The 10138-nt window shown below is 39.1% G+C and overlaps 1 protein-coding gene across 1 annotated transcript; it reads left to right on the plus strand.

Moving 5' to 3' along the window:
* The first annotated feature begins 387 nt into the window (after nt 1–387).
* Nucleotides 388–3748, plus strand: LOC130994834 (MA3 DOMAIN-CONTAINING TRANSLATION REGULATORY FACTOR 2-like). The gene is given in 5 exon segments (XM_057919919.1): nt 388–696; nt 919–1226; nt 1349–1443; nt 1509–2015; nt 2017–3748. Coding segments are annotated over 4 exon segments (2115 nt in total). The 5' UTR covers nt 388–696; nt 919–1021; the 3' UTR covers nt 3325–3748.
* Nucleotides 3749–10138: the final 6390 nt, after the last annotated feature.

Here is a 10138-nt window from a genome sequence, read left to right on the forward strand (position 1 = left end):
AATTTCGATACTGATCGTGCATCGCACGAGTGGGCAGTGTGCTAGTTTATCTAAACTATCAAAGAAATACTAATTAGGTTGATTAATTTAAATATAAAAATTCTTTAAATAAGTTAATTACATATATATTAATGGCACAATTAATCATTATTACTGATAACATGAATGCAATTTTTGGCGATAATTTGTTTGACAATTGATTTAGCTTTTCTACATATAGATGGAACGCCAACTGGCTTTAGGTTACACTAATATGTTCGATCACGATTGTTTCAAAAAAGGTTTGAGAAAAAAAGAAGAAAAAAAAGATGATTTAAAAAAAAGAAATCACTGATAAATTAGTATACAAAACAAAACAAAATACATTGGTGTATAAAAAAAAGAAGAAATATCAATCTGAGTAACCGATTTTCCCGGGCTTTTACCCCTTTCAAAACGACCACAACCCTATCCCCTGGGAATCGCCATCCAACTGAAACATAACAACCTCTTCTCATCCTAACCGCCATCATTTCCATGATTAATTCAAAAAATCCTTCACGAAATCATCTAATTAATCGTCCATCGTCAAAGCTTACTGTTTTTTTCCTGGCTTCAATTAATTTTCAGTGCTCTGAATCTACAGGTCGCCCCTTTGGATTTTGCGGCGAACTGTAATTTCTCGTTTTCGCTCAAGGGTTCATAACCGTTTGCGTGGTGAGATTTGCTTCACTATTCTTTCTTAATGTTTGATGATTTCACGAATTGCGATACGATTTTTCATATATTTCAAGATGAATTTCATCCATGGTGAATTTAATTTATGATTGTTTTAGTAATTAAATCTGTAGACCTGAACACAGATAGTGAGCGTATGCAGTTCAACTGAGCATGATTAAAATTCATCTAATCACTTTTCCAATTATCCATGAAATCTAGTTTAATCGAAGGAGGGAGAAATTATTGCTCGAGAAGATGAATTAATTATTACTAAGAATGATAGGATCCCTTGGGAACTAGTTGAGTTTGAAATCAATCGACAATGGACTACACAGATAAGTTTATGTCGAGCGAGCATCAAGAACAGTTCCGATCAGCTTTAGAGAGCGCAGATCCATCATCTGTCTCCCCCTTGCTCATCTCGACAACATCCCCACGATCCCCACGATCACCGAGAGGTAAGCACATCGGGAGCCCCCTCAAGACTCAAAAGTCCCATTCTGGGAAAGCTGGTGATCCCAAAAAAGGTGAATTGAATTACCCTAATTTATCTAGAAAATGGAATTATCTGGATTATTATACTTGGAAGATGCTTATATTGTTTTCTTGCAGTAGTTGTGTGACAATGTGTTTTATCCTTGATTGTTAGGCGGTTATGGTGGGAAAGGGACCTGGGGAGGACTACTTGATATGGAAGACCGCCACGTAGATGATCCAGACGATCCGAATTACCTCAGTGATAAGGTGATCATCAACATTTATAGGCTGCATTTTTGTATGAGTAATGAAAGGAGTGGTTACGATTTCAGGATGATGCGAAGCTCTCCACCAGAAGGGATGAGCAGTTTGAGGAGTTCAAGAAGAAGGCGACAATCATGGTGGAGGAATATTTTGACAACGATGATGTCACCTCGACTGCGAATGAGCTGAGGGAAGTGGAGATGCCAGGCTACTACTTCTATTTTGTGAAGAAGCTGGTCTCCATTGCCATGGACAGGCGTGACAAGGAGAAGGAAATGGCTTCGATTCTGCTATCCTCTCTCTATGGTGATGTGATTGATCCGAAGCAAGTCTACAAAGGCTTTCAGAAGCTTGTGCAGTCTGCAGACGACTTAGTCGTGGACATTCCTGATGCGGTTGATGTTCTTGCCATGTTCATTGCTCGAGCCATTGTTGATGACATACTCCCCCCCTCATTCCTGACAAAGACGATGGCCTATTTGAGCAAGGAGTCGAAAGGCGTGGATGTGATCAAACGAGCTGAGAAGGGGTACTTGTCAGCTCCTCTGCACGCGGAGATCATTGAGAGGTGCTGGGGGGGGCAGCAAGAACAAGACGGTGGAGGATTTCAAGGCGAAGATAAATGACTTGCTAGTGGAGTACGTTGTGAGTGGAGATGTGAGGGAGGCGCGCAGGTGTATAAAGGACCTGCACGTCCCTCACTTCCATCACGAGATAGTGAAGAGGGCTATCTTGATGGCTATGGAGAAGAGGCAGGCGGAAGGGCGGTTGCTCGACTTGCTGAAGAGGACTTGTGAGGAAGGGCTGATCAATTCAAGCCAGATATCGAAGGGGTTTTCAAGAATCATTGACTCTGTGGATGATCTGTCTCTGGATATTCCAAATGCAAAGGTGCTGCTGCAGTCGTTGATCTCAAAGGCAGCATCCGAGGGGTGGCTGAGCGCCTCGTCCCTGAGGTCACTCTCCCTCCACCCGGGGAGGCAGGTGGTGGAGGACAGCATTCTCAAGGCGTTCAAGAAGAAGTCCGAGTCAATAATCAGGGAGTATTTCCTGTCCGGGGACATATCAGAGGTGATCTGCTGCTTGGAGTTCGAGAACAGCTCGGGCGTGGCCGAGCTGAACGCGGCATTTGTGAAGAAACTCATCACCCTAGCCATGGAGAGGAAGAACAGAGAGAAGGAGATGGCTTCTGTGCTGCTATCCTCTCTGTGTTTTCCATCAGATGATGTGGTGAGTGGTTTCATCATGCTGATAGAGTCAGCAGAGGACATGGCCCTGGACATCCCCATCGTGGTGGAGGACCTAGCCATGTTCCTGGCGAGGGCGGAGGTGGACGAGGTGCTGACCCCGCAGGAGATGGAGGAGATAGGCCGCCACTTCCCCGGGTCCACCTCGGTGGGCAACAAGGTGACTCAGATGGCAATGTCCCTCCTGAGGGCGCGTCTCTCGGGGGAGCGCATCCTGAGGTGCTGGGGGGGCGGGGGCAGCTGCAACAACGGGTGGACAGTGGAGGACGTGAAGGACAAGGTGGGGAAGCTGCTGGAGGAGTATGCAGCGGGCGGGGACACTCGGGAGGCGTGCCGTTGCATCAAGGAGCTAGGGATGCCCTTCTTCCACCATGAGGTGGTGAAGAAGTGCTTGGTGATCTTGATGGAGAGCAAGAATCAGAGGATGTGGGGATTGCTGAAGCATTGCTTTGATATGCAGCTCATCACCATGAATCAGATGAGTAAAGGGTTTGTGAGAGTGCTTGATTGCCTTGATGATCTGGCTTTGGATGTGCCTGATGCCAAAAAACAGTTTAACAATCTGCTCCGCCAAGCAGCGGATCAAGGATGGCTCGACACTTCTTTGCTTCCTCTCAACAACAATGGTTTTACTTGAATCATTTTTCTTGTGTTTTTTGCTGTTGCATATCATATCATAAAATATTATTTACATATTGCGGGAGAAAATTTTCACATTATACTATTATTTATATCATCAATCGTCATTATTCACTATTTTCTAGATGAGATTCAAATTAATAATTAATGGAAAAATATATCCATAGCTCTTTCTGCATTTTATTAAAATATAAAATTATTCAAATAATTTAAGCATCTGACAATATCAAATCAAAATTTCTCGTTCTTTTGATTGAATTCATGTAAAATTGACAAATTTATCGATCTTTGATTTAAAAGATGTTTCCTCAGCACTGGTTTTTTTATTTATATGCATAAACTTCTTTATAAGAATACAAGAGTATATTTTTTGTACAGAATATTTATTACTTTTTCGTAATAAAATAGGAGTAGTATATTTTTTGTCGTAAAAGTATTTATGCATACGCTTGGACTCAGCCATTCGATCTCTTATATTGGCCACCGGAGTTTTTATGAGTAAAAGAAATATTTTTGCCTATATTACGTGTGTGACAATGTGAAATGTATATTTATGCGTTTTTCCCTCAAAAACACTTTGGATAGTTTTTATAAACGTGCAATAATTTTACGAGCCATGTAAAGTTTTGATATTTATGATTAGCCGCAGACAGGCCCGCAGTGGGGCTCGTTGGGTGGTCTCGAGCCGTGCTCTAGCGGGCCCCGCCCCAATGACGAGCTCCCGACTTGGAAGGGATTCACTAAAGCGAGTGGGGCACGAAAGAGTACATCATGTAAGGCACGCGCTAATATTAAAAAATAAATTGAATTTTTGATCATTTTAACAGTTTCTTTTGTTTTTATTTTTTATTTTAAAGGATTAATTGTCTGTAAATCCATAACTGTATTCACCGATTTTTTTTACGTCGGCGCCGAAAATGACACGGTGGCAGCCAGAATTGATGTGGTGACAGCCGGAAATTGACACCTAAACTATTTTTGACATGTGAAAAAAAAACTTAAAAAAAGAAAAGAAAAAACAACCCACATCATCTTCTTCAAGATCGTCACGTCGTCGGTGAACGCCTGCATCGACATCACTTCGCTCTAGGTCTGATATGGGGCTAAACAGTTCTTTGACGACATTTTCGTATGCAGAGATCCTTGTTCTTGCGCATAGTCAATGCGTTGGAGTCAGATGGTTACTTCCAATAGCTCGAAGAAGCAACGATGATTATTGACTTCACACCATTACAGAAAATGCACGGTTGCAATTCGGAATCTCGCTAATGGTAGTGCCGCCAATCAATATGATGAGTACCTCCGTATTGCCGAGTCGACGGCACTATTGTGCTTGAAGAAATTATGTTGATGCGTCATTTGCATATTCGACGCAAAATATATGAGAAGGCCAACTAGCGTCAACTGGCAAACGTTGATAGTTATGCACAAAGTGAAGCACAATGTGCCTCGATTGCATGCATTGGACTTTGAAGAACTGTCTAATGGCGTGGCAAGGAGCTTACACATGAGGTGATCACGGCGAGTCGATGGTTATCCTCTGAGCAGTTGCATCCTAAGATATGTGGATCTGACACGTTTTTAGGGTCTCCGACTCAAACAACGACATTAATGTGCTCAGCCAGTCGTTGTTATTTAACGATATTCTTGCGAGAAGGCTCTGATGGTACAATTTGAGGCCAACGTCTTTCACTTCAGCATGAGGTACAACTTAACCGATGACGTCTACCCAGATTGGTCAACATTCGTCAAGAGTCCTCCATTCGTGACTGGCGAGAAGAAGATGAGGTTTAAAGTGATGCAAGAAGCTGCAAATAATGACATATATAGAAATAGTTTTTGATGCCTTTCAAGCTCATTGAGCTATTATCAAAAGTCCTACTCGGCTTTGGAAAAAGGAGCATCTCGGCGATGTCGTGTTTGCGTCATTATTTTGCACAACATGATAATCGAGGATGAAGGAGAAAATGCGACGGAATAGGAAGAGAAGGAGAACAACGAGGCATCGATCAACACTCACCAAGGTCAGGCAAGGAGCTCCGCCAAAATTCTGAGCGTATTTGGCTCAAGAACAAGCATTCACGATAAACGAATACATAACCGCCTCCAACAAGATTTAATCAAGCATATTTGGGCACGATTTGATCCTATCTAACAGTAGTTAAAATTTTATTTTTAATTATTGTAATTTTTTAATTACTATAATCTTCAAATTTAATTTTAATGAAATTTTTAATTTTAAAAATTTAATATTTATTTTAATCTTGAAATGCATTATTTTTGACAAAATGGAAATGAAATTTATAGAACCCACATTGTGGAGATGGTGGTTCTAAGGTGGGGACCACCTCTATAGAGCCCTGAATGAGACTTTTCAATGCGAATGCTCTAATTGTAATTTGTATAGTCAAAAATATATTTATCAAAAAATTATTAATTTAAATATTTAATTGCAGTTATAGTTAAAGCACTCCCGCAAACGACTCAATAATTCAGATACGAGACTATAAATTTTTCCTCAATTTGACTTGTTTTCTTGAGATTAGGTTGTCCACCTTAATATATAGGGTTATTGAAGGCTAAATACATAAAATTTTGGTCTATTTTCTGGTTTTTCTTACTAATTTTGAAAATTATAAAAAAATACACAAATTTTGGCTCATTTTGTTTTTCCCACAAACTTTGGGAATTGTCAAAATGTTGGGAACATAATGAAATATCCTAACCCTTGTTTTGATGATACCAAAATGCTTAGGTTTTCCTTGTAATAGACTGGAACCTTTCGAACTCAAGTGTTGGAGTTCACATTCTAGTTTAGCTATTGTTCTGAAGACTGAAGACCGGAGGAATGAAGAATGAAGAACGAAGGACTAAAGACTGAAGACTGAAGAACTCAACTGTTGTTCGCGATTAAAGGTAGAGTCAAATACTGATATTTGATTAAACGAGTTTCTCAACTGAAGGATCAGCTATGACTGATTCACTAATGCAGGCCACGTGGATTTAACGAACTGATACTAAAGTTAAGTACCAGCTAATATTCTTCATCGAACTGATACTTCAGAAGTTTAAAGGAAGCAACGCACTCCAAGTACAGCCGCATTAAATGCAGAGATTCAGATGATCGTTATTTCTCTGCAGAGCATTCCTTTTTGGTGATTACTTTTTCAGAGGCGCCTTACCTCTTGTACCTGAGTAGTTGTTTCTCACCAAACAAGGAACCTCGAAGATTGAAGCCTCAGCCAAGTTTGAATTTCTCTCCAACGGATGAATTCTTGAAGACCATCTCCACCAACGGATCTATTCAAGACCTCTCCTATAAATAGAGCTCGAGCAACACTTCAATCTTCACCGATTCAAATACACAAGATGAAACGCTGCCGAAATTGCAACTCAGCCAATCAAAGCCTCCCAAAGTTTGAATCGAATAAGAGAATCCTAAAGCCAAAATCAGTCTACTACTGATTACATATATTCTCTTAGAACCTTAGGCAAATATTGTTTATCCAAAGCCTAAGTTACCGATTACAGAGTGCCTGTTCTCTGTGATCTTGTTGGCAGTTTTCGAACCTCCTTTTAACTGACCGAAAAGAAAGTTTGAGCCGAGAGGAGTTCAGACCAGTGTTCAGACTCCAAGAGATCTTAGCAGTCTCAGAAAAGACATTGTTGTGTCTTAGCGAGCTAAGAGTGTTTGAGAAATCCAACCCAGTGTGTTGGTACTGAAAATCTGATTTTCAGTTGTAAGGTTTGTTGTGCACCCGTAAGCACAAACCCAGAGTGTTTGTCAGTGTGATCAACTGATCGTGGATGTAGGAATTGGATTCCGAACCACGTAAAAATTCCTTTTGTCGTTTATCGCTTTCAGTATTTACTTTCTGATCTGCGCACAAACTCTTAGTTAACTGAAACTGATTAATTGCAAAGTGAAATCAAAATCTTGATAACGCGTTAATCACAATGGCTATTTCAAAAAGAATAGTTTTCCACTGCCAGTGTTATTAGTCTAACTGATCAATCTTTGGATAGTCAGTAAGATTCATAACACTCCTCAATTTTACAACAAGATTGAAACCTTACGCATATCAGTTAAAGCCTTGCGCTTAACTGATATCTCTTTACTGAAGAAAGATTCAGTATCAGTCTTCAACCTTTGCAACCAAAGTTTTCTCGAACTCTTTCAACAGTCAAAAGGTTGTGTTTTGTTTTGAAAAATAACATATAGGTGTATTCCCTCCCGTACACCTATCCTAACCTTCCGGGACCTAACACAAACAATATACAAACTTAAACATTATTGTAATTTCCCCACGATCCAAATTTCAGTCAAAATTGAATCTAAAATGACATCGACGTGACATAATTCTAAATTAAAATAATGTTGTTTTTACTGCATGAATGTACGTCACAAGCTATGTCTTTCATTGATAAGAGAGATGAAGAAGGAGAAATGAGTGATATGATTTTTTTTAATTAAAATACAATTTCGTAATCAAACGACATCGTTTTGATTAGAGTTGTCTCACGTAGGGGTGATAATTCGGTTCCGGTTAATCGATTAAAATCGTAACCGAACCGAAAAAACGATTAATTGGTTAACCAATAACCGATTTTCATCGATTCGGTTCGATTATCGGTTATTACTTTTTAAATATACCGGTTATTCGGTTTAACCGGTAACCGATCGGTTAAATCGAATTAACCGGTTTTGTATGTAAGTAATTTAAAATATATTCCATCCGTCCACGAAAGAACTTCCTATCTTTCCTTTTTGGGATGTCCACAAAAGAACTTCTTACCTATTTTTGGACTATACCCCACCACTTATAATCCTCTTACTTTTCACTTTTCACAACTCTCAATATTAATTATAACATCTTTTCACCACTCCCAATACACTCAACTACCTTTTATCCACTCTCAATACACTCAACAATATTTTTTCTTAAAACTCGTGCCACTCCCTCCTAGGTAGTTCTTTCATGGACAGAGGGAGTATATTTTATTATATAATTTTATTTAGAAAATTTAGTTGTAATAGCCAAATAGGCTACCTCCACAAACCAAATTGAAATTCTCGTTCCCAGTTTCCCTCCGAAATCCCAACCTCCCAGCGACGACGCCTCCCCTCCCCTTCCATTGATACCTCTGGAGGCAAGGATGGCGGGTGGCAGTTGGAAGCAGGCGCGATGAGCGCGTTGCTGTGCGCAAGTAGGGCAAAGGGGGAAAGTTACAACACGTCTGGACATAAAAGATGACGCACGAATATGATGGAGCGCGGCGGACGGCGTCTGGAGAAGACGGCGGCGTTGTGGTGAGGAGTGGGCGGCGAGGATGGTTGGCGGTGGAGGGAGGTGGGCTGTTAAAGGCGGCTGGAGCGAGATGAGTGGTTGAATTAGGGCTCCACTTTGATTCACGATTTTCAACTTTTTTTTTTATAATTAATATTGCAAGTAATATTGGTTAATTCACAATTCACGATTTTCACCTTTTTCTTTAAGTGCAAGAATGTGAATTTTCCCACCAGCCTGGCTGGGATTATTTTGTGTTTCGTTTACTGATTTATACACTACCGCAATTCTACCTTCAGTTAACCGGTTAATTCGGTTAATCAGACTGGTTAATCTGTTAACCGAATCAAAAATCGGTTCGGTGTTCGGTTAGTGTATTCGGCCTTAATCGGTTTCGATTAACTGAAAAATTGGTTCGATTATAACCGAATCGAACCGATTTCCACCCCTAGTGTCACGTCGACACCATGTCAGATTCAATTTTGACTGAAATTTGAATTATGGAAAAATTACAATAATATTTAAGTTTGTGTATGTTTTGACAGCTCTCAAAGTTCGTGAAAACAAAAAAATAAAATGTGTTAAGGTTCGTGTATTTTTTGAACAATTTTAAAGTTCGTGGAAAAAATCAACATGAGCTCAAAATTCGTGTATTTAGGCGTTAATAACTCCAATATATAGATTACTTTAATACTCAAAAGCAAAATCCAGTACTAAAATTTCAGCCCAAATCTTTTGAACAATTTTTTTTAAAAACATTATTTATTTTTATTTCAAACTCCAATGAGATGTATCATCTTTCGTCATTAAAATTTATACCCATAAAAGCTCATTTGGTACGCAGTATGAGATAAAGTATGATATTTTTAGCTGAGATTTCTTTTACTGTATGTTGCTTTGTATGTTGTATTAAAATTATATAAAATTAATAATAATTATAATTAAGATTTGTATCACGTATATCATCTATGGAAATGGTATACAGAATCTTTCGGATCAATCTATTATTTTCGAGCTTTTAATTTATAAAAGACTATATGTTTCGTATTACTTCTTATCAGATAAAATATTAGAGTTTCATATGTATATTATACAAACCCAATCACTCGTGCTAAACGAACCAAACGCTACATTATATGAAGCAAAAACTAAAAGTTTTCAAAAAAAAAAGTTACACTATATTGTCAAAAAAATAGTACTCCCTCCGTCCACGAAATGAGTATCCATATTTCTTTTTTCGTCCGTCCACGAAATGAGTACTCATTTCCCTTTTTGGCAAATGTACCACACACACCTCTTTAATTAATACACTCAAAAAGTGAGATCCTTAAACTATTCACACTACACTCCATATATTTCTTAAAATCTGTGCCGTCCACAAATGGGTACTCATTTTGTGGACGGAGGGAGTATACCGTATTATTGCCATTAAAAAAAAGAAAAAGAAAAGACACCGTATTATTGTCGGTTTTGACCCACCCGATCCAAATAAAGGCGGCCTAATAAAAATTGGCCCATTACATA

Source organism: Salvia miltiorrhiza, chromosome 1 (genome assembly GCF_028751815.1).
Source record: "Salvia miltiorrhiza cultivar Shanhuang (shh) chromosome 1, IMPLAD_Smil_shh, whole genome shotgun sequence".
Classification (NCBI taxonomy): Eukaryota; Viridiplantae; Streptophyta; class Magnoliopsida; order Lamiales; family Lamiaceae; genus Salvia; species Salvia miltiorrhiza.